The sequence below is a fragment of the Chrysochloris asiatica genome, unplaced genomic scaffold (genome assembly GCF_000296735.1).
Source record: "Chrysochloris asiatica unplaced genomic scaffold, ChrAsi1.0 scaffold00210, whole genome shotgun sequence".
Lineage (NCBI taxonomy): Eukaryota > Metazoa > Chordata > Mammalia > Afrosoricida > Chrysochloridae > Chrysochloris > Chrysochloris asiatica.
The window spans coordinates 3,801,630-3,826,836 of NW_006408728.1; the positions used below are offsets into that span (position 1 = coordinate 3,801,630).

The 25,207-nt window shown below is 35.6% G+C and overlaps 1 protein-coding gene across 2 annotated transcripts in view; it reads left to right on the plus strand.

The window, feature by feature from the left end:
• The window catches only part of TPR (translocated promoter region, nuclear basket protein), a 75,623-nt gene that overhangs the window by 31,883 nt on the left and 18,533 nt on the right, over positions 1-25,207 (plus strand). For both annotated transcript variants that reach the window (XM_006872700.1, XM_006872701.1), the window contains 20 exons: positions 507-659; positions 1,085-1,201; positions 3,099-3,302; positions 3,405-3,589; positions 3,810-3,957; positions 6,671-6,808; positions 6,915-7,046; positions 8,100-8,230; positions 10,029-10,239; positions 11,314-11,457; positions 11,969-12,167; positions 13,648-13,853; positions 14,059-14,120; positions 14,864-15,072; positions 16,045-16,317; positions 17,107-17,255; positions 18,889-18,972; positions 21,712-21,909; positions 22,911-23,042; positions 23,256-23,346. In XM_006872700.1, the coding sequence (XP_006872762.1) occupies positions 507-659; positions 1,085-1,201; positions 3,099-3,302; positions 3,405-3,589; positions 3,810-3,957; positions 6,671-6,808; positions 6,915-7,046; positions 8,100-8,230; positions 10,029-10,239; positions 11,314-11,457; positions 11,969-12,167; positions 13,648-13,853; positions 14,059-14,120; positions 14,864-15,072; positions 16,045-16,317; positions 17,107-17,255; positions 18,889-18,972; positions 21,712-21,909; positions 22,911-23,042; positions 23,256-23,346 (3,166 nt within the window). The remainder of the gene's footprint in view (positions 1-506; positions 660-1,084; positions 1,202-3,098; positions 3,303-3,404; positions 3,590-3,809; positions 3,958-6,670; positions 6,809-6,914; positions 7,047-8,099; positions 8,231-10,028; positions 10,240-11,313; positions 11,458-11,968; positions 12,168-13,647; positions 13,854-14,058; positions 14,121-14,863; positions 15,073-16,044; positions 16,318-17,106; positions 17,256-18,888; positions 18,973-21,711; positions 21,910-22,910; positions 23,043-23,255; positions 23,347-25,207) is intronic.

Genomic DNA, 25,207 nt, shown 5'->3' on the forward strand with positions numbered 1-25,207 from the left:
ACAACAAATTATCCCACTTTCTCCCTGTAGTTCTTATTTCCATTGCACTATCCTTCCCAATGTTTCTGAACTTTGTCCCTGGTGGTGAATGTAATCCTTTTGATCTTGAATAGTTAAGCATTCCATGATAAGCATATCTTTACTAGTGTTACTGTCTGACCGATATACATTATTGCTTGGTTGAAAATTTGGGCTATAAGGGTAAGTTCCATTCCAGACCTGGAGAGTGGTTGAGGGCCATAATTTCAGGTTCCTCCTGTCTGTTTCTAACCAGTAAGCCCATTTTTTGTTTTGTTTTTAATAGTTTTGAGTTTTGTTCCATATTGTCTCCCATTCTATTTCAGGACCTTCTGATGTAATCCCTCTCATAGCAGTTAGTAGTGGTAACCAGACACCATCTAGTTCTTCTGGTCTCAGACTTAAGAGACTGATGTTCACATGTTCCATTCGTCCATTGGACTAAAACGTGTATAAATTTTGTATCCTGTTGTATGCATGGTGTCAAGGTGACAGAAGAAGTACGTAAAAATATTGAAGTTCGTTTAAAAGAGTCAGCAGAGTTTCAGACACAATTGGAAAAAAAGTTGATGGAAGTAGAGAAGGAAAAACAGGAACTTCAGGATGACAAGAGAAAAGCCATAGAGAGCATGGAGCAACAGGTAAATTAGGTTACTAACAATGATGTTAATCCTTTTTTTCATTGTGTTAACGATTTAAATCATTCTAATAGCATTAGTTATCATTTCAGTTTATCTCAATAGATAACATAATTAACACGTATGAACACATAATAATGTTAGCTTTATGTGTTGCTCTGTTTTCTAATTGTTTCCTTTTGAAATTTTAGAACACTTTATGGTACCAGGTAACCAGTGCTTTGTAGAAGCCTCTGCCTTTTGCAAATTAGTAGGAAACAGAGGTGCAAAACTCATGTAATTGATTATATTAGGTTAAGTTGTAGCTGCTTTACATACAGTCAACACTTCTTTGGACTAATTGCTTTTAAAAATATATTGCTTCATTGTGTATTTTTTAAAGTAAGTTTGTAATTAACTTTGATTTTCATTTATTTATTGTGATTTAGTTATCTGAGTTAAAGAAAACACTTTCTAGTGTTCAGAATGAAGTACAAGAAGCTCTTCAAAGGGCAAGTACTGCTTTGAGTAATGAACAGCAAGCCAGACGTGACTGTCAAGAACAAGTAAGTGTTGCTTTTACAGTATATTGCTGAGAAATGAGCTTTTGAGTCTTGGTGAATACTAATGTATTTTAGAGACTGGATGGACCTTACGGAATGCAAGATTATTCATGCCTTCATGAAATTTAGACTAGAGTCAGTTGAAAATTACAGATAAAGGCTGAAAATAAATGATGTAATAGCATCGATTAACATTACAGTCTTGACACATGGGAAAAGAAACCAAAGACGAAATAGAGGTATCATCCTGAAAATAAACAAGAAGTTCTCGATGAAGTAGTTGTAATGCATTATTGAGCTTGCAAAGATTTCCTAGACACACACCTAAATATATATATATATACATACAATAGTTTCACAAAGGAATATTATTGAAGGTGAAATAACAGTACATCTGCACAGTGATGTAGAAAGTAGTTTAGTCATTCTTATGTTGAGTGACTAGGTCAGTCCCAGAAAGACTATGCATTACTTTTTCTTAAGTTTTGAAAAGCACCACAAAATGTGTAAATACACATACAAATATACACACATGCATGTATGTTGAAACTATGTTCATGAATAAGAATTGATCAAATGATTCAAGAAACTGAAGGTTGTAGGATGAGAATTGAGTTATGTGGATATTGGTGGTGCTCTGTTATTTGAGTGTTCTGTTAATGACTATCCATATCATTACTACTAACTGTTTATATATGAAGTGATTATTGTTAAGTGCCATTGAGTTAATTCTGACTCATAGCAATCCTGTAAAAGCAGGTATCTTTGAACCACCTACCTGATGTTAGGGTCCAGTTCAAAGAATAAAGATTTCACTTTTAGGACAAAGGTGCACCTGACCCTACCCATACAGTCATTCACCTCATATGTATACAAAACCCGGAAGAATGAAGAGTAATTAATCCATTTAAATTACAATGTTGGTGAAGAATACTGGGAGTAGTATGGACTGCCAAAAGAACAAACAAATGTGCTTTGGAAGAAGTACGGCCAGATTGTTCTTTGGAAGTAATGATGGCAAGTCTTTATCTCTTGTACTTCAGATGTGTTATCAGGAGGGACCTATCCCTAAAGAATGATGTCATGCTTGGTAAATTGGAAGGTCAGCAAAAAAGCCTCAGTGAGATGGATTCACACAGTGACAGCAGTAATGGGCTCAAATAGAACAGTTGTGAGGATGTCATAGTGCAGGCCGGGCTTCAGAATTGACTCAATGGTCCCTAACACCACCAACAGATGTGATTTTAAGTATATGAAGCATGTATGTAGTTTGTTTGCAAAGTCTGGTGTGGAACGGTAAAATAAGCGCTGGATCCGACTACAAGGTTGGTTTGAACCTCTAGGTTGGCGGTTCAAACTCAGCCAGCTGTTCCTTGGAAAGCTTACGCAAGGTTGCTGTGAATCAGGAATGACTCAAAGGCACTTAACAGCCATTTTATATAAGTGACTTGAGCATCTGAGGATTTTGGTGTCTGAAGGTAGCCTTGGGACCAGTGCCTAGTGGGTATCACAGGATGGCTGTACATTACTATGTACAGAATAATTTGTATTTTACATAGCTGTGTTTCTGGTAGTGTAGTAATTACAAATCAGGCTGCTAACCTCAAGGTCAGCAGTTCAAACTACCAGCCATTCTGAGGGAGAAAGGTGAAGCTTTCTGCTCCCGTAAAGAATACAGCTTCGGAAACCCTGTGCAGGGTTGCTTTGAGTTGGAACCAACTCCACAGCACACAACCACCACCACCACGGGTTGTATTTAGGTTTGTATTTCATGAAATTTATTCACAATTGCTATCTAGTCTGTACGTTTTTACTTTGAACGGTTTTGTCCTTTTCAAAAGGACTTACTAACTTTGTAGATTTTATAATCTTTTGTGACAATGAAAGTGATATTTTGCAGGCTAAAATAGCTGTGGAAGCTCAGAATAAGTATGAAAGAGAATTGATGCTACATGCTGCTGATGTTGAAGCTCTACAAGCTGCCAAGGAACAAGTTTCAAAAATGGCATCAGTTCGTCAGCATTTGGAAGAAACAACCCAAAAAGCAGAATCACAGCTGTTGGAGTGTAAAGCATCTTGGGAGGAGAGAGAAAGAGTGTTAAAGGTATTATAGTAGATCATAGTAGAATGTTCTGGAGAATTAAAAGGTTGTTTAGATTTTATGTATATTGGAAAATCTGCTATTATGGTATACTGTTTCTTATAGGACGAAGCTTCCAAGTCTGTTTCCCGCTGTGAAGATTTAGAGAAACAAAACAGGTTACTTCATGATCAGATTGAAAAATTAAGTGACAAGGTTGTTGCCTCTGTGAAAGAAGGTGTACAAGGTAGATTGAATATGTCTCTCAGTGAAGAAGGAAAGTCTCAAGAACAAATTTTAGAAATTCTCAGGTAACTCTATTTCATTCTTTAAACTTCCTAAAACAACCATACAATGAAACTATAAATGAAAAGGATTAAAAATTGTGTCTTGTTACTCAACAAACCCACTACCACCAAATTACAGGTCACTTTTGACATTTACATATATGCCAATATAAACACATGACTTCAAGTTTGAATCTGATAGTAAAATCTCAAAACTTAAAATCTTGCATGTTTATTCTTTTAGGTTTATACGAAGAGAAAAAGAAATTGCTGAAACTAGGTTTGAAGTGGCTCAAGTTGAGAGTCTACGCTATCGACAAAGGGTTGAACTTCTAGAAAGAGAACTTCAGGAACTGCAGGATAGTCTAAATGCTGAAAGGGAAAAAGTTCAGGTATGTATACTAAGCTCAAGAAAGTAGTTAATTGACAGGAAACTTCATTTCAGTTTCTGATAATTTGAGATAATTTAAGCATTGATAACAGTAATTTCATGAGTGAAGTCTCTATGACGACATAATTTCAGATTCTAGTTCTGCACTATTAGCTTTCTGTCCTTGGGTAAGTGATTAACTTCTCTCATTTAGTTTTCGCATCTTTAATATTAGAATAATGTGGTAGTGGTCGTGAGTTGTCGAGTTGGTTCTGACTCACAGTGACTCTGTATAAAGTTACCCAAGCTCTTTATCGGAGCAGAAAGCCTCATCTTTCTCCTGCAGAGTGACTGGTAGACTCAAACTGCTAGCCTTGCCGTCAGCAGCCTAACACATAACCCATTACACCAACAGGGCTCTTTAGAATAATAGTAGTGAGGGTTACGTGAATTGGTGCATAACAAATAATTCGGAATCCTAGTGAGTACTTAATAAGTTGTAGCTATCTTTATTATATTTGTCATTATATATCAAGGTAGGCATTCTGGGATAAAGTGGTAGATTGAAACTGCTGTAAATCTGTGAAGAGCAAAATGTAGTAAAATCTGCAAATGAAAGAAAATTAAGATGCTTTTGTGAAATGGGTGGTCAAAATGCAATCTCAGATCAGTAACTCACACTATAAGTCCATATACCCCCACATCTGGAAGGAAGGACATTGACATCTTAAATGATATATCTCTTCTTTTGACTGAAAGGTAGTTGGAATGACTGCTAAAACAGTTAAATGTGTAATTTGCTTTGTATTTTCTGACAAAAGTTGGAAGCTCCAGAATTGCATCCTTAGCTGGAAACAATTAAAATTCAAACATACTTTCCCCAAAAACAGATTCTGCTGCTATTTCTTCAGACTGTGTTGTTATTGTGTGCCAGAAGGTAGGTTCTGATTCATAGCGACCCTGTAGAGGGTTTCCAAGAGTAGTTTGGTGGGTTTGAACTGCCAACTCTTGCATCATTCACTAGTCCATTGCTTATCATCATACTATAGAAAAGCAAATACTAGAAACTGCCCAGCCCACAAAAGCTTAAAAGGTGAGGGAGAAAAAAATATTCTTAAAGTAAGAAGAGAGTCAAAGTATATCCCATATTGTATGAAAAATAGTAAAATGTCTTCTCAAACATGAACAACATAGCTTAACAATCATGAATATACTAAAAACAGGAAGATGCAAAAATGTTAGTAGTACCCATTGAGAACAGAAAACGTTCTTTTCTTTGGAACAAATGTTTAATAAAAATTTCAAAACTAAGGTAATGAAATGAGACTTCTGAACAACAAAAAACTAAAATAGCATTTCAAAATATTTCATAAGTGTAGTGTAGCAAGGGAAAGAATACATATAGAAGACTTAAATAGAGGCCTGGAATAATGTTTTCATATATTGGTGATACTTTATCAGTAGGATATTGTTTTAGTTAACTAGTGCTTCAATAACAAAAACCTCAAATGGGTGACTTCAATCAAATTGATTTTCTCATGATTTAGGATGCTGCAAGTCTGAATTCAGTGTGCTTAGTCATTGGGAGGCTTATTCTATGTTGGCTCTGAGGGAATGTCCTCATTTTTGCTTGCTGATCTTCATGGGCAAGTCATTTATCCTCTCCCATGTATGCATGCTTGCTTGCTTGTGTATTCTGTCTTATATGCACTGGACTGCAAGGTCAGTTTGAACTGCAAGGTTGATGGTTCCAATTCACAAGCCGCTCCTCGGAAACCCTATACAGGGTTGCTGTTAGACAGAACCAACTGGGCAGCACCTAACAACAACAACAACAGCAATATCTTAAGAGATTGATTCAAGAATAACAAAGACTATCCATTTCCAAGTGAGATTATAACCATAGTCATAATACGGGTTTGGTGGGGAGAGTGCAGGACATAATTCAATCTATAGCAAATAAATAGTATCTGTTGATTGTCATCTTTGAAATTTCTTGCACTTTTTCTAACTTTGTAATTATCCACATGAGTTCTCGTAGCATAGTGGTTACGAATCGGGCTGTGAAACTCAGGGTCAGCAGTTGGAAGCTACCAGCTGTTCCGCAGGAGAAAGATGAAGCTTTCTGCTCCCGTAAAGATTTTCAGCCTCGTAAACCCTCTACAGGGTCTTTATGAGTCGGAACCAACTCCACAGCACGTAACAACAACAACAACAACAACATCACAGAAAAGTCCTGGTGTGGCACTGTGGGCTAATGCGCCAGACTGCAAAGCCAGTTGAACTGCAAGGTCGGCAGTTCAAGCTAACCAGCTGCTCTTCGGAAACCCTAAACCCTATACAGGGTCACTATGGCTCGGAACTGACTCAACGGCACTTAACAACCAACAACATCATCACAAGAAAGTAGACTTGTAAATCTTCAAAAAGTTTAGTTTTAAAAATTTGAATTTTGATAGGATGGATTTAAAATGTCTTCGTAACTGATAGAAGCAGGTCGTGGTGGGTTATGTGCCATCGAGTTGGTTCTGACTCACAGCGACCCTGTACAGGGTTTCCAAGGCTGTAAATCTTTATGGGAGCAGGAAGCCTCATTTTTCTCCCACAGAACTGCTGAGGCTAGTAGCCTGACTCATAACCACTATGCTATCAGAGCTCCTTGTAGAAGAAGGTAACCCTTCATTTAAACTGTCTATTACTAAATATTGGTATATGTATATATTTGTAATCTTTAGGTAACTGCAAAAACAATGGCCCAGCATGAAGAATTGATGAAGAAAACGGAAACAATGAATGTAGTTATGGAGACCAATAAGATGTTAAGAGAAGAAAAGGAAAGGCTCGAACAGGATCTACAGCAAATGCAAGCAAAGGTTTGTAACTTATTAGTCAACAGCAGAGACATGTTTCATTTTTGCTAACATTATAAAATGTGCTTTTGCATTTCAGTATTAAAAAAAATACTGCCTCTGTTTTCAGGTGAGGAAACTGGAGTTAGATATTTTACCCTTGCAAGAAGCAAATGCTGAGCTGAGTGAGAAAAGCGGTATGTTGCAGGCAGAAAAGAAGTTATTAGAAGAGGATGTCAAACGTTGGAAAGCACGTAACCAGGTAAATTCAATTAAACTCATCCCAAAACATGAAAACCTGTTGATTTTAAATAATATGCTATAATTTAGGAAGGTAAAAATACTTAGAAGAATTTGTGGAAATTATTGCTTGGTTCACCGTGAAAGTCTAATGTTATCTATATATATGTGACATGTTTAACGTAACAACTCAATTTTTTGCTTTCAAATAACTCAATTTTTTGCTTTCAAATAATTTCATTGTATATATTTAACAGACCGTTTTAGAGCAGTTTTAGATTTACAAAAAAAGACACAGTACAGAGTTCTCTTGCTGAGTTCTAGTTGTGTGACTTGTGAAAATGTAAAGCTTGGTACCTAGAAAATGCTCTTAGGATCGTTATTGTGTGCTGTCGAGTTGGTTCTCACCTATAGTGACCCTGTATAGGATCTCCGAGGAGCAGTTGGTGAGTTTGAACCGCCGACCTTGCAGTTCAAACCTACTTTGCAATCCAGCCCATTAACCCTCAGCGCTATACCAGGACTCTTACTTGTAGAATTATAGGGCTCATTTATTCCTATTCTTAGTATGCAGGCAATCTGAAAAATCGAGAGGAGGAAAGAATCATCTGCTCAAATCTAGAGATATTTCTGTTGCACAGTACTACTTTTGTTTCCTGGTTAATGGAATCTGTTATATTAAGATTTACTTTGATATTTGTAATTTTTAATGTATTAAGATACTTTTTTTTTTTTACTTTTAGATGGCTATCTTGATTCATGAAATTAGGTACTTAATATTAAAAGCTTTTAGATTCTTTGGAATCCGTTATTTGGCCCCATTATAGATAACCTGAAATGTTTATTCAGAACTGTGACAAAATAATAAACAGTTGACATTGAATTTTTTCACCTCCATTTTCACGAGATTTTTTAGCTGAAAAATTAAAGCTATGATCCTAATGCATTTTCATTTAGTATTGAATCACTGTGCTTGCAGGGTATCTAATAGACACATGCTTAGATAGTCTTCCATTTCAGTTTCGCATATCTTGTAAAATTTAAAAAAACATACTGTGTATTTTTGCTATTCTAGCACCTAGTAAGCCAACAGAAAGATCCAGATACAGAGGAATATCGGAAGCTCCTTTCTGAAAAGGAAGTTCACACCAAACGTATTCAACAATTGACTGAAGAAATTGGAAAACTTAAAGCTGAAATTGCCAGGTAAGTGGAAAGAAGCCGTAGATTATATGTAATGTCTGAAATCTTAAGTTTTTTCCTAATCTTTATATGACTCCAAAAGTGATTCCTAATTCTAGAAAGAGAAAAATTCTGGAGCCCTTACATTTAGTTTTACCTTTATTTCCTTATAGGGTCAAGCAAGCAGTTATTTAATATCATGCCTTCATTGAATTGTAAAATATTTTCTTAATTTATGTGAGTCTAAAGCTATATTTATTTTCTGAACAGTGAAAGTAACTTTCACACATAGGTGTTTTTTTATCAGCATATTCACAAATGTGTTTTATTTTTAGTAAATTACTTAACATTGCGGTAAACATTTTTTAAAATGAACTTTGCAGTACGTGTTACCCATTTATATATAAGAAATGAAGTATTCAATTAATGTATTATGTTTTGACTTTTTCAAACTTCAGTCTCATTTGTCCATGTCCTGGTTCCTGTTTAAGTACTGCTTCACAGCTTACAAATTTTTGTTATCTATAGATCATATTTAAGGAGCTTTGGTAGCATAGTGGTTATGAATCAGACTGCTAACCTCAAGGTCGGTAGTTCGAAACTACCAGTGGCTCTGTGGGAGAAAGATGAGGTGTTCCGCTCTCGTAAAGATTTACAGCCTCGGAAACCCTGTGCAGGGTCACTATGAGTTGGAACCGACTCCACGGTACTTAACAACAACAAACAATAGTAACATAGTTCATATTTAATATATAAGTATATAAGCAGTATAATTGCTTATATATAAGCAGTATAATTGTTGCTCCCTTATCTTACAAATAAGGAGCTCTGGTAGTGTAGTGGTTACGAATCGGGCTGTGAACCGCAAGGCCAGCTGTTCGAAACTACCAGCTGTTCCGCGGGAGAAAGATGAGGCTTTCTGCTCCCGTAGAGATTTACAGCCTCGGAAACCCTGTACAGGGTCGCTATGAGTTGAAATCGACTCCACGGCACATAACAACAACAATCTTACAAATGCTCTTACAGATAAAGGAGCTCTGGTAGCATAGTGGTTACGAGTCAGGCTGCCAACCTCAAGGTCAGCAGTTTGAAACTACCAGCGGTTCCACAGGAGAAAGATGAGGCATTCAGCCCCCGTAAAGATTTACTGCCTCGGAAACCCTGTGCAGGGTCACTATGGGTCAGAACGAACTCTACGGTACTTAACAACAACAACAGTCTTAAAGATGAGGAAACTAAGATGTAGAAAGGCTAGATACCCAAAGTTGTAGAAGAAGATTTTTAAACCCATGGTCTTAATTTAGGTTAATTTATTTCAAGTTCAGTTCTTGATACTGTAGAGGAGTTGGCAGATTATACCCTGCAATCCTATTCTGGTCTATGGCTTGGTTTTGTACAGCCGGTAAGCAAAGAATAAATTATTTTTATATTTCTAAGCATTGTAAAAAAAAAGAAGTGACAAAATCTATGTGACATATAAAGCCTAACATATTTTCTGACCCTTTATAAAAAATGTTTGGCAACACCTGATACAGTAGAAAGAGTGTAGATTTTGCTACGAAGCGTATCTGCATTTAAAATCTGTGTACTACCACTTGATTATGTTGTAAAATTGACCACTTGTCATTGAGTTTTCCACAACTATAAAATGGATTTATATGCCAATGTATAAAGTCTTTCTAAAAGACCACAAATTCATAAACTGAGAAATTACTGTTAAGACTTTGAATTAATGTTACTAAAACAACACAATATAAACTTATATTGGGATATTTGTAAATTTGAAAAATACTGTAATCTTGCTTCCTTTTTCTTTTTGAAGATCAAATGCATCTCTGACTAACAACCAGAACTTAATCCAGAGTCTAAGGGAAGATTTGAATAAAGTAAGAACAGAAAAGGAAAATATCCAGAAGGACTTGGATGCCAAAATAGTTGATATCCAAGAAAAAGTCAAAACTATTACTCAAGTCAAGAAAATTGGGCGTCGGTACAAGACTCAGTATGAAGAACTTAAAGCACAACAGGATAAGGTATTTTTAGGAGTTTTCTTTTTTAAAAACATGCAAATATTCGTATCTCATTTCTTTATCATGTAAAATGTTTTTATATCCAAAAAAAATTATTAGGATGACCCTTCACAATGTTAACTTAGTTGCAGTTTTTTTCATTCTAACCTCAAGTGGTGTTGTTTGTAAGTGCCATTGAATCATTTCAAGCTGGAGTATAAGCTTACTAGTATCTTCTTTTGGTTTATGATTAGCCCTTTAAGTGCCATCATGTTGGATCTGACTCATAGCAACCTTACATAGGATTTTTGGGGAGTGATGGGTTGGTTTGAATCATGGACCTGGTGATTAGCAATTCAGTGCTTATCCTACAGCACCCACACCAGGACTCCAAAAATAATAATTGTTTTCAATTAGTTTTAACTTTAAACAAATTGTTTACATAAGCCCCCAATCAAAAAGAATAGCAAAATTATGTTTTGAATCTAAATTTTGTTTTAATTTCTAATGATAATGATTTATTTACATGTTAATCACATATGGAATTAAAAAGTACATAAAGAAGAAATACCCAAGTGTTATCCTTCAGTGTTAACCACTGGTATAGCACTTTAATGTATTTTTCTTTAAGAGTACATTTTTCCCATAAAAATGAGATCATTTGTATATGCTCTTATGCTCTTTTGTAGGCTACTTTGTAACTTGATTTATTATTGTGAAAACATATTTCTACATCGAGCAATTCATTCATAGTGTATCATCATTGTAATTAGCTGGTTAATATCCATTTGTATGTGGAAAAGATTTAAGCTTACTTACCTAATTTGGACTGCTAACTCAAGGTCAGCAGTTCGAAACATCTAGCTGTTTCACAGGAGAAAGATGAAGCTTCCTGCTCCTGTAAAGATTAATAGCTTCGGAAACCCTGTACCAGGGTCACTATGAGTCAAAATTGACTCCACGGCACATAACCACCACCACCGCCATTAGAATTGCTCTAAATTTTTTTTATGAATATACTTAGAGATAACGTTATTTTCTTGGATGAACATTCAGAGGTGGAATTAATGAATATGTCATTACTCTTTGCTTTCTTAGGTCATGGAAACCTCTGCTCAGTCTTCTGGAGACCATCAGGAACAGCATGTCTCAGTCCAGGAAATGCAGGAACTCAAAGATACCCTCAACCAAGCTGAAATGAAGACAAAAACACTCGAGAATCAAGTAGAGAATCTGCAGAAGGTATGATTGCGAGAACAGTGAAAGGAGTTGGATCCCTAAATCTTTCTGTGGTATATACCTAGAGAATGTAAGTGTTAAACATTAACACTTTTATCTTTTATGTGGAAAGGATTCTTCCCTGTGAGTGTCTCATGAATGTAAATAGTATTCATTCAAAGGAGTCTTGGTGGTGCAGTGGTTAAGCATTCAGCTGGTAACTGAAAAAAGGTCAATGGGTTTGAACCCCACCAGTAGCTCTACTGGAGAAAAGACCTGGTGATTTCTTACCTTAAACATTTAAATTCTGGGAAACACTGGGAGCCGTTCTACCCTGTTATAAATGGTTATTTTGTGTTGGAAATGCCACCAGTCATCCTCAGATATCCGCTAGCTTGGTTTGACCACCATTTTTATGATTATACTTCATTTTACCTAAAAAAGCAAATTAGTATTACATTTTAATTCTATAGGAAATGCAATTTAGAATAATTTGAGTGAATTTTATGGTAAATGCTTTGTTTTTCTTTAAAAGACATTATCTGAAAAAGAGACGGAGGCCAAAAATCTCCAAGAACAAACTGTGCAGCTACAGTCTGAACTCTCACGACTTCGTCAGGATCTTCAAGATAGAACCACACAGGAGGAGCAGCTTAGACAGCAGATAACTGAAAAAGAAGAAAAGACAAGAAAGGCTATTGTAGCAGCAAAATCAAAAATTGCACACTTAGCTGGTATGTTTTTGTATTCTTTAAGATTTGAACTTGATAGTTAAAGTTGGTGGTTATCTTTGTAGATTAACAAGAAAGAAAAAGGTACTATGAAGTCATTGTTTGGTATTTTTAAATGAGAATTTTTTAGTTACAAACTTAGAACATTATGTATTAATGAAGTCTTTTTTTTTTTCCTCTCTTTTACAATTCTTTATTGTGATTTTGGTGAAAGTTTACACAAGTTAGGTTCCCATTTAATAATTACCACATGTATTATTTACGGAGTCTAGGTGTGGCATTGTAGGATAAGCACTGGACTGCAAGGTTGGTTTGAACTACAAGATTAGTGGTCTCACAAACTTCTCCTTGTAAACTATACAGGGTGACTATGAATTGAAACTGACTAATAACACTTAACAACAACACAGATTACATTTTTCACAATGTTTCAACTTTCTTATTAATTCCCTTCAGGATGTTTCTTTATGAGGTCTTATTGGCTGGTAATATGATAGTCCTAGAGCCCTGGTAGCATAGTGGTTACGAACCGGGCTGTGAACCTCAGGTTCAGCAGTTCGAAACCACTAGCTGTTCCGCAGGAAAAAGATGAGGCTTTCTGCTCCCGTATAGATTTACAGCCTCGGAAACCCTGTTCAGGGTAGATAAGAGTCGGTTCCAACTCCACGGCACGTAACCATCACCACCATAGTTCTGGTGTGGCACTGTGGCTTAATGCACCAGACTGAAAAGCTGTTTGAACTGCAAAGTTGGCGGTTCGGGCTCACCAGCTGCTCCTCATAAACCCTTTACAGGTTCGCTATGGGTTGGAACTGACTGGAAGGCACTTAACAACAACAGTCTTTCTTGAGTGTATAAAGACTTGTGACGGGTGCTTTCAGCCCAGGTTATAACAGCCAGAGGTCCCTTGTAAATCCCTAGACAGCAGTGAATGTTGCTAGTGCAGTATTTCTCTTTGCCTCAGTTGACTGAGGGCCTTTCTGTATTATGTCAGATTTATGAGGAGCCCAGTGCTGCAAGGTTCAGGTTTCCTAACCCTGTTGTCTGTTTCGTAACTAAAGGTTCAAAACAGTTGGGTGCTAATGACCTCTAAGAAAATGTCGCAGCAATTTTAAAATGTATATGTATTTTTGGAACAATCTATTTTATTATTTTGGAGTATTACTATAAATAATATGAAATGAGAATGTGTTTACTTTTGATATACATTGAAACATTTAAGATCATTTAAAATGGTTCTATTTACTATATGATGGATTCTTTCCCCTTTTTTAGATCTTAGAAGGTACAGTTTTATGTATTGGAGGAAGAAATTAAACTATGTGTAGCCTTTTTGCTCATTGAGAGGTACAGTGTCAGAATTATTGTAGATTTTAAGGTACAATAGTAGAATCTGAAATGACTTTGTATCCTTTAAGTAGATGAATGTTCTATACTTACAATGTTTGATTATGATAATAGAATCACATGGTTACCTCTTTAGGTGTAAAAGATCAGCTAACTAAAGAAAATGAGGAGCTTAAACAAAGAAATGGTGCCTTAGATCAACAGAAAGATGAACTGGATGTCCGTATGACTGCGCTTAAATCCCAGTATGAAGGTCGGATTAGTCGCTTGGAAAGAGAACTCCGGGAGCATCAAGAGAGACACCTTGAGCAAAGAGATGAGCCTCAGGAGCCTACTAACAAGGTGATTAGCTAATTCTGTTTAAATTCGATTTTACTTTGTTTTGTTTGTACATCTTAAAAGTGGCAGGTGTTTTTAGCAGTTTTTGTCAGAGTTGAATAAAATTCAAAGTTTACAGAAGAAATTAGTAATAGTGAATATTTATGTGGCATTGTTTAGTGGGATCTTGTGAGGTTGGCACATAAATAAAATAATTTTATTTTTATAGGTCCCAGAACAACAGAGACAGATCACATTGAAAACAACTCCAGCTTCTGGTGAAAGAGGAATGTGAGTTTTAGTTCTTTTCCAGTCTGATAATTAGTTTTCTTTTAAAGTTCGTAATCGTAAACAAATGTATACCATTAAGAGATATATATGTTCATATATTCAAAGAGCTGTTTGTCTCTGCTAAACTGTATCCTGTAGTTGCCAACCATTTTTCCCCTCAGAACTCTAATTTTCAGCATACTTTTCAGTCCATGTCATTGGGTAGAGTTATGACAGAAAAAAATTGTTCATCTTTTAGTTTTTGATTGGCTTACATGTAAGATAAGGTATTAATTTGCTGTGATCTAAGATAGCAAATATAAGAGGCTGAGCAGAGCCTTAGGCTCAGTGATTGAGTAGGTAAGTAAATTCTGCATGGTCAGGGTGCTTTGCAGTTAAAAATCTTAAATGCACCACTTTGAAATGCTTTTGACATAGTTTTTAAATGCTTGAAATCAAAATCACTTTTTGTTTTTTGATTTTGTCAAAATCAGTTTACTGAAGTACTTAGTAAACTGAAAAATGAAAAACTATATGGTCTCTTTAAAGTATATTCATATGTAATCTGCCCAAACTCTAATCTGCAGCATTGTTAGTAAAACCTAACCTAGAGTTAATAAAGTCTGAACCCATATTGAGTTGAGCATCTACTTCAGAAAACGTGTGTGCTTTGCTTTTATTAGAGTTTATGTGATAACCTTTGTAAGCAATATTTGTAGTAATTATTTTACGAATTTTTGTTTTTGTGTTTTCCCCTCCGCAAGTGCCAGCACGTCAGAACCACCAACAGCCAATATCAAGCCGACTCCTGTTGTATCTACTCCAAGTAAAGTGACAGCTGCCGCTATGGCTGGAAATAAATCAACACCCAGGGCTAGTATACGCCCAATGGTTACACCTGCAACCGTTACGAATCCTACTACTACCCCAACAGCTACAGTTATGCCTACTACACAAGTGGAATCCCAAGAAGGTAAGTCAAATAACACAGATCTCATTGGACTGACTGTTAACAATTTTTGTAAGATGACAGCGACTTCAAGGACAAATGGATCTGCCATTAAAGTTACTCATGTCATAATATTTTAAAGTGAATGCCTCCTAGGATTTATATTACTGCAACAAATTAATTTTCTTCCTCCTTTCATTTCATACTTCCCTCCTTTTTTCCTTTCCTTCCTCCCCTTATACCCTTTTTCCTATTTTGTTTTATTCAGCAAAAGAAGAGGGGACACACAACCCTCTTGGTATATGGTATGCTGTTTTAAAACTGAATTTTTCTATCTATTGGCTTATAATAAAGACAGAAAACGGTTGTGAAATTGAAAAATCATGTTAAATTACTGGTTCAACCCAGTATCACTTTCTCACTGATAATTTGTTTTCTCTACTTGCTTATTCATTACAGCAATTACTGCTTTGTATTTTTTGTTCAGTTGCTCACAAGCCTTTGTTCCAGATTGAGCTCAAGGGCAAGGATAATGCTTTTTATTGCTTAATTCCTTTTCTCAAATTCAAAATAAGTGTTAAGTTTTACTAAATGATTGACCATATTTTCTTAGATTTTTAACAAATACTTGAATTCACTAAAATTTTCAAGAATTTAAAAGTATATGATGTGTGTCTACTCAGTGAAAATACAGAATATTTTATTTCAACTTGATTAAATAATTATTACAGACTACCATATCAATCACGTAGACAATATAGAAATGCCTAAAATATTACCCACAGTATTTTGTTTAATGAGTGGTAAGAGATAAGTGTACGAATAATTATGCAAGATGTGACATGTACCACATTATAGGGAAGGTAATGCTAGCCTTGGTGAGAATAGATCTGTTATCATCATTTGTATTTCATTTAAAAGAAGTAATTTTGATTCTTTTGCTATTGAAATAGAAGGCTTTTTCATGTTTTATTAAACATTATAATTCTTTTTCAGCTTTGCAGTCAGAAGGGTCTGTGGAGCATGTTCCAGTTTTTGGAAGCACAAGTGGATCTGTTCGTTCTACTAGTCCTAATGTCCAGCCTTCTATTTCTCAATCCATTTTAACTGTTCAGCAGCAGACACAGGCTACAGCTTTTGTACAACCCACTCAACAGAGTCATCCTCAGATTGAGCCTACAAGTCAAGAACTATCTACAAACATAGTAGAGGTTGTTCAGAGTTCACCGATTGAGCGACCGTCTACTTCCACAGCAGTTTTTGGCACTGGTAAGATAAAATTTTAAATGAAGTTTGAATAGACTTGTGTGTTGTAGTTTCTTGAATATAAAACATACCTTGAGTATTCGTTGTATGTACTTATTTCTTACCAGATAATAGAATGCATTAGTGGATGCATCACTAGCATTTTATTTCATGTTACTATTAAATTTTATGTTTGTCATTAAATAAGATTTTACCTTCTCGCCAGTTAATTTTGGACAGGTTGTAAAGGTAGTAAATTATCCAGGACATATATGACTTAATGCAGGTCGTAAGTACTAACACAAAATCACTTAACCGTTTTCCAATATAAGTATACAATGTAAATTATTTTATCTAAGGGATCCTGGGTTTTATAAACTTTAGAATGCCCTGTGTAAACTTGGTGAACAATAATTATGCAAAGGGGCTTCAAGAAGTTGGTAGAGAACTGGAGTTAAAAGATAATGGAATTTTTCCACAAACTCTTTGAAGCCCCCTCAGATAATTTAGTGAATCAAATCACTGTAAAAGGTGCCTGGTTTTATGAAGAAGATAGTTTGATAGGATTGGACTATTGGTTTAGAGCATAATTTGCTATTTTTTATACATGGATTAGCAAGAATATGTTATGTTGGAGATTTTATCTAGACTTGATTGCATTTTAATAATTTGTACAATTAATTATTTACTGTTTCCTTGTTTAGTTAAATGACCAATTTGACTAATAGAAAAAAAAAATTTTTTTAATTTTGTCTGAATTCTAAGTTCAGCTCTCATGCTCTATTTCAATATTTAAATGGTCTAATTTCAAAGTTTCAGCTACCCCAAGTTCTTCTTTGCCAAAGCGTACACGTGAAGAGGAAGAAGATAGCACCATAGAAGCATCAGACCAAGTATCTGACGATACAGTAGAAATGCCTGTTCCTAAGAAATTGAAAACTGTTACACCCGTAGGACCTGAGGTGTGCACTGCTTTTTTTCTACTTTTACTAGTTGTTGTGTGCCATTGAGTTGGTTCTTACTCATAACAACTCTGTAAAGGATTTCCAAGAATATTTGGTGGCTTTGAACTGCTGACCTTAAGTCTTCATTATGTGCCACTGAGTCAGTTTTGACTCGTAGAGACCCTGGATAGGGTTTCCGAGGCTATACATCTTTACTATGTAACCCTCATCTTTCTTCCACAGTGCTACTCGCAGATTCAAACTTTACAGTTAGCAGCTCAACTTGTAATCCACTACACTACTAGGGCAGCACTTAGCTGTAGTGCCACACCGGGACTTAGTTTTACTAATGGTGGTTGCTCATGTGTCTTGGAGTCGGTTCAGATGTGTATAGGGTTTCTGGGGCTATAAATCTTTATGGGAGCAGCTGGTGGATTCAAACTGCTGACCTTGCAGTTAGCAGCTCAGTTTGTAATCCACTACCCTACCAGGACTCCTTTACTTTTACTAGTAGGGCTGGGATACTCTTTGAATAACAGCATTATTACCAGTGAGTTGACCTCATAGGGAAAAAATATATTATTGGGAAAACTCTCTTGTTGACCTTACTATAAAGTTTCTACTGATACCCTAGTTATTGTTTTTATTTGCAATGTTTATATTCTTTGCATACCTTTAATTAAGTATATTTTCATTTCAATAATAAGTTGCACATATTTAAATTTTTAGTTTATTTGTAATATTGAAGAATAAGTGTGTAGATAGTCTTGTTGACATTTTAAACTCTTGTCAGCTATATTTTTTTGAGATTGAGATTATCTCTCTTTATTCTGAGTGTAAATTGTAACAAACTAAGCTTTACTATCAAATATTGTTGTTAAGTGATGTCAGATCCAACTGATGACAACTCTGTATAGGGTTTGAACTGCTGCTAATCTTACAGTTAGCAGTCCAGTGCTTTTCCTACAGCACCACACCAATATTCCTATCAAGCATTGTTGTTAAGTGCTGTCAAATAGGTTCCGACTTACAGCAGCCCCGTATAGAGTTTCTCAGGAGAGGCTGGTGAGCTTATATAACCAACTTTACAGTTCAAAGAACCTTGCAATGCAGCGCATTAAACCACAATGCCACACCAGGATGCCAGAAAACTACTAAATTATTTGTTGTTGTTGCTAAGTGCCGTCCAGTTGGTTCCAACTCAGCAATTGTGCATAGGGTTTCTGAGGAGAAGCTGGTAGGCTTGAACTACGACCAACCTCGTAGTTCAAATGACCTTGCAGTCCAGCGCATTAACTAACAGCGCCACACTAGGACTCCGGAAGACTACTAAATTTTTTGTTGTTGTTGCTAAGTGCCGTCTAGTTGGTTCCAACTCATAGCCACCTTGTATAGGGTTTCCAAGGAGTATCTGGTAGGTTTGAATTGCTTGACTTTGCAGTTAGCAGTCCGGTGTTTATCCTACAGTGGTATATTTATTAGCATGTATTTATTAGTGCTCATAAGATACATTTTATACTGAGGAAGAAGATGATTTTACAAATGAAGTTAGTATTTCTGATATTGGCATCATAAAGTTGTAGATTGAGTTGAATGGATGAGCCCTCATAGAGAATTGGTGTGCTTAAAACTAAATTCCTTAACTATTCAGGAAGAAGTTATGGCAGAAGAAAGTACTGATGGAGAGGTAGAGACTCAGGTATACAATCAAGATTCACAAGATTCCATTGGAGAAGTAAGTAAAACTTGCTTTATAATGAACAGAAATCATTCAGTGAATGAAATTATCTTGGTAAATTTAAGCATAATTTGGAATTTTAATATTTATTTCTTTCATATCTAATGAAATATTATTAGCATTAACCAGTACACTTTCTGTTTTGTATAATTACCTATTAGTTGACTACCTTCTGAACTGATATTGTTCATTGGTAGCACAGGTTTTTCAAGCTAAGAATTGTCATGAACAAAGATTATCCATTGTTTTAATTATTTAGAAGGAATGACAGTGATGGTTTAGTACTGTGTATTAACATGAATTGTTTGAATATATGCAACTCTAAATCTCTACTCCTCAGTTTTTCACCTGCAGCAATAATAAAACAGTTTCTAGTCTTGTAAAGTACCCTAAAATATAACAACTCAAAATAATATTGCTACAAAATCATAGAAACTATCATTAAACAGAGTATCAAAATGTAAAGCTGTTGTTTCTCAGTATATCCTACATCTGTGTCTGTATGTTTCCGAACGGAGTATTTCCATCTCTCTTAACCCTTCCCAGAAGAATTTTGTGCTCTTCAATTTACACCTTGTCAAAATGACAGTTTAAGTATCAATGAGGGAGTCAAATCATATTCCCCTGAATTTTGGGAACAAAAGTCTGAAGGGGCAAGTTCAAGCCTATTAGGTGAATGGGTTAAGGTTTCCTAATGAAATTCTCATAGGGCAGCCCTGGCTACCTTCAAAGAATGAGCAGGTGTATTGTCATAATGGAAAAAATAAAAATAAAATTCCTCAGCACAACTTTCCTGACCTTGTTCTTAGCAGTAGTTTCCTTAAAACTTCTTTATAATAAGCCCCTATGATCATCCAGTGTCCTTCGAGAAAATCTATTAAGAATACCCCTATTGCTCCTTTGGAATTCCAAAGAATAGTTGCCACAGTCTTCTGAGCTGACTTCTCTGCCTTGGGTTTAACTGGCTTGGTAGGTTTCCTCAGAAGTCACAGATATGATTGGACTTTTGTTTTGAAGGCACCCTAATGAGACTGAGATATGTGTATCACTGAGAGAACTTGTTTGCACCCATCCACTGATTGCAGAAATAAGTTTAAGCATGTTTGATTTGGAATAAACTCATGCATTGAACTGAACTAAAACTATAGTAGCGCTATTTTTGACTTTCCCTTTGCTGTCGTATGCTTTTGTGTTGGTTCTGACTCATAACTACTCTTTGTAGGGTTTCCAAGGTTGTAAAATGTTAATAGGTTTAGAAAACATTACTTTTCTCCCAAGGAGCAGCTGGTGGATTTAAACTGCTGACCTTGAGGTTTAAAACTATATAACCCATAATGCAACCAGGGCTCTTTTTTACCTTCTAGTAACTGTCAAATGTTAGCACCGCCATTTGCCATCAAGTCAATTCAGACTCATGACACCCTATTTGTGTTAGCAGAACTTGTCCTATAGAGTTTTCAATGGCTCGTATTTAAGAAGTACATCTCTAGACTTTTCTTCAAGGGGCCTCTTGAGTAGACTCATACCTCCAACCTTTATGTTAACAGCCTTAACCTTTTGCATTACCCAGAAATTTATATCAACCATAATACTTATTCTGAAATTTTCTACAGAAAACTCGTTATTGAAGTTGGAAAGCATTTTTGTGACTCAGAAAATGCCATTTGGCTGTCTTTTCCGCCCTTCCAGTTATTAATGAATGTGCAGTAATTATTTTTCTGATGATGAAGCAGATGCTCTTTAAAAGCTTTTTCTGATTTAAGCATTGTCAATTTGAGGCATTTTTCATTATGCTGTGACTTAACTCATTTTTTCTATTGCAGTGACATGATCTTTTCTAAATAACTTCATTTACAAGGCATTGTTGCTTTGTTAAAAAAAAAAAAGTCAACTGAGAGCTTAAGCTGCTGGGGCTGGGGTAGATTTCTTTTTAAAAATAATGCTTATTAGTGTGTATGTAAATTATTTCTGGTTTGAGGAAAATTATTTTTTTTATTTTTAACGTTGGAGACCCATGAATATTCTGCACATATATATATTATACACTTGAAATCAAGCTAGTGCATATCAAGGTATTCTCTAAATGTAAAATGTTGTTGTTAAGTGCTGTTGTGAAAATATTATGGAGTCACGCTGTGACTTTTGTATTATCTTATACAGCCCTAAGCTACAATATCACAGTGGAGTCCTGATGTGGCGCCTGTGGTTATTGCGCCAAACTGTAAAGCCTTTTGAACTACAAGGTCAGCGGTTTAAGCTCACTAGTCACTCCTTGGAAACCCTATACAGGGTAGCTATGGGTCGGAACCGACTCGACGGCACTTAACAACAACAAGCTACTATATCACAGTATTTTTTAATGTACATATTTATCTGTGTATATATGCTTGAGTGCATGTGTGTGTACCTAAATATTTTTCTCCCTCATCTGTTTTTCATTGGAGTGTTACCCAAAGAGATTTATCTAATTTTTGATGAGTTCTATGGGGAACACACTATAAAATCCCAAAGGTTTATTTTCCCGAGTATATATTTCAGATGTTGCTATTGAAAACCATATTTTCTTAAATTGAATACTACTAGTATATTCTTTGTTATTTGCAACATTGGCATTTCAAACCCACCAGCCACTCCTCAGAAATCCTATACAGGGTTAATATGAGTGGCAACCAACTAGACTTAACAATAATAGTGTATTCTTTCATCTTTACTTTGTTTTTATTTTGTTTTTTTAAGGGAGTTACCCAGGGAGATTATACTCCTATGGAAGACAGTGAAGAAACCTCTCAGTCTCTTCAAATAGATCTTGGACCCCTTCAGTCAGATCAGCAAACAACTTCATCCCAGGATGGTCAAGGCAAAGGAGATGATGTCATTGTTATTGATAGTGATGATGAAGAAGAGGATGATGATGAAAATGATGGAGAACATGAGGTGAATTTGATTTGAAATCTAATGTTTTAAAACTATTTGATGAAAATGCTCAAATCATTGACACTACTAAAGCATGAACCAGTTAATTCTGAGGTCCTGGTGTAGTGTTGCAAAATAGTATAGCAAGATTGGTTTGAATTGCAAGGTCAGCAGTTCAAAGCTCAATAGCCAGTCCTTGGAAACCCTGTGCAGGGTTGCTGTGAGTTAATGGCACTTAACAACAACAGCAGTCAGTTTAATAGATTGTTTTGCTTTTCTTTTATCCTTATTGGTTCTGAAATTAACCTTTTATAAAATTGAACGTAGAGCAAGCAATAGAAAACCGCAGTTCTTTTTTTGAATGTTAAAGCCACTTTACTGGAAAAAGGTGAGTTTTTCTGTTCACTTGGATTTAAAACCTTGGAAACCCTATATAGAGTTGATATGAGTCGGAACTGACTCGAAGGCATTTAACAACAACCTCTTTAGGATTTGTTTTCCATTAAACTTAATCTTAGATCTTATTAATAAATGACTGTATGGTTTTCATTATAAACTGTGGCATTTGGAAATAAAAAGAGTAAACAGAAAGTGATAGTTATTCTCTTAGAGCCCCATAGTTCATTTAATATAGCTGTCATGTCCACTGCAATGTATTTTAAGTGAAAGTTTATATTTTAATATTCTGTATTGGCTTTTCAGTTTAGATCTTTTCTTAATAAAGCAAAATTTCATTACGGTAAGCCACTTGATGCTTTGAATATATTTAGGAGCTTTAATCTTTGAAAGCACTCATGTGAACAGTTAGAATTCAGAATTGATCCTTATGTACTAATTCTCAGTATGCTTCACAGTTTTGGTATTTGGTACCACAGAACTAATCCCAGTTTCACTCTCAGGATAACTCCTGTTTCTTCATCAATGTTGAGTCACTTAAATTTGAAAGCATGATATCAAGATGCATATAGCATGTGTGTTTTATCCTAGATCTTGACTTGTACTTGGGAATTTTTGTTTACTAGGATTATGAGGAAGATGAGGAAGAAGATGATGATGAGGAGGATGACGCAGGAATGGGAGACGAGGGTGAAGACAGTAATGAAGGAACTGGTAGTGCAGATGGCAATGATGGATATGAAGCTGATGATGCTGAGGTATCTGTAGCTAGAACTTTGACCTTTCTTTTTATCTAGGAACTTGCTTGGAAGATATTAACTGCATTCATTTAGAAAGACCTATATATTCTCAGACCAGCCACACTTTTTGTGCCTTCTGTTGTTTTTATTTCCTTTTTGCTGTGGTCTACTTGGTCTGGTTTTTAAATATACTGTTGTACTAAGGTGTCACTTTTTTTTTTTTTTTTTAAGGGTGGTGATGGGACTGATCCTGGTACAGAAACAGAAGAAAGTATGGGTGGAGGTGAAAGTAATCAGAGAGCTGCTGATTCTCAAAACAGTGGTAAGATTATTTTAGCTTTAGGGTTTTTTGTTATTACTGTGTTTTAAAATTGATATTAAAATTTTAGTTGCTATAGGCAATAAACTATGTTTAGTAAAGCAAGAAAGAGATTGAGTATTTTTGCCTTGTCGTTATTATTCTCTGATAAAGTCTGTGTTTATGGTAATGTACTGTCTGTAGTGTGTTTTGTGTCTCAACAGGTTACTGTAAGATACAAATATTTTGAACTCTGTAAAGTATTACACATGCCAGCTATTGCTGCTGCTCTATTTTTTTTAATGGAAAAATTAAATCAGCAACTCTTAATGGCAGCAGTTCCTAACCAGAAGGTGGTGGTGGTGGTGGTATGCTGTCGATTCAGTTCTGACTCCTAATGACTGTGCGTAGGGTTTCCGAGGCTATAAATCTTTATGGGAGCAGAAAGCCTTTTCTTTCTTCTGTGGAATGGGTGGTAGTTTCAAATTGTTGGCCTTGAGGTTAGCAGTCCGACTAGTAAGAACTGTGCTACCCAAAGTTCCTTATAACCAGAAGAGGTCAGTCTAATCAAGGTGCATGTTTGAATATCTGTGCATAATAGAGCATTGCAGGTTTTTTGTTTTTCTTTTTTCATTTTAAGAAACATTTTTTTTCAATCCAGTGTATAAAAGTAAGAGTCCTAGAGGCCCACTGAAAAGTTAGTCATTAAAACAAGTACAAGATTTGTATTTAAGTCTATTAAAGAATTAGTAATTATCTTGTATAGTTTCTTGGTTTTGCAAATTATAATACTAAGTAGGACAGGTAATCATCATTAGTGGTAATAGAATAAAGCCATATATGAATTTCATGGAAATATAAAAGAATAGTACTGGGTTTTAAGGGAGATAAAATTAGGAGAGTTGGAAACGGGCTACCTTGCATTTGAGAAATGGCTTACATTTTATGAAACATTGTTTAGATACATTTTTTTAATAGAATAAAGGAATTTTTTTATGTTAGGATTCATTTTAGGTATTACCACTAAAAAGTTAGGTCTATTGAGGGCAAGTGTTTACAGCTGTTTTTCCCAGATACAAGGCACATAGATGTGCATGCAATACTTGTTAGAGACATATGGGGGGGTTGGAGGATGGGATCAAGCAAAAATAGACCATATTGTAGGTTTCTGACTCATAGCTGTCCTGTATATGGTTTCAAAGGCTGTAAATCTTTGCAGTAGTAGAAAGCCTCATCTTTCTCCCATGGAGCAGCCGATTAGTTAGCACTGCCAACCTTGTGGTCCACATACAGATCCACCTTGCTTCCAGATGGACCTTAGTGTCTAGATAAAATTAAATTGTGGGTGAATTTGGTACATGGTCAGTAGCTACCAAATGATTTTCTGAGTAACTTGTCTTGAATTACTTAGTGCTTAAAGTAAGCTTGTGAGGTATTGATACCATAATAAGCTTTAATATAGCAAAGAAATAAAATGACTGCACCAGAGTCACAGCAACTAAATGTTACAGATAGCATCTGATTCTAACTACTGAATTTTGTGATATCCTACTTAATTTTTCATAGGAGGAGTCAGCTTCTCTTGTTTCTACCACATATGTAGAAAACCTAGGCATTTGATGAGGGACTAAAGGAGCCTCTGGTAGCGTAGTGGTTACGAGTTGGGCTGCCAACCTCAAAGTCAGAAGTTTGAAACTACCAGCGGTTCTACAGGAGAAAGGTGAGGCGTTTGGCTCCCGTAAAGATTTACAGCCTAGGAAGCCCTGTGCAGGGTCACTATGAATCGGAATCGACGCCACGGTACTTAACAACAACAACATTGAAATTATAACTCTGGAATATCAAATTTTAAAGTGTTATCATAAAGCTTTTTCTCCAGTTTTCT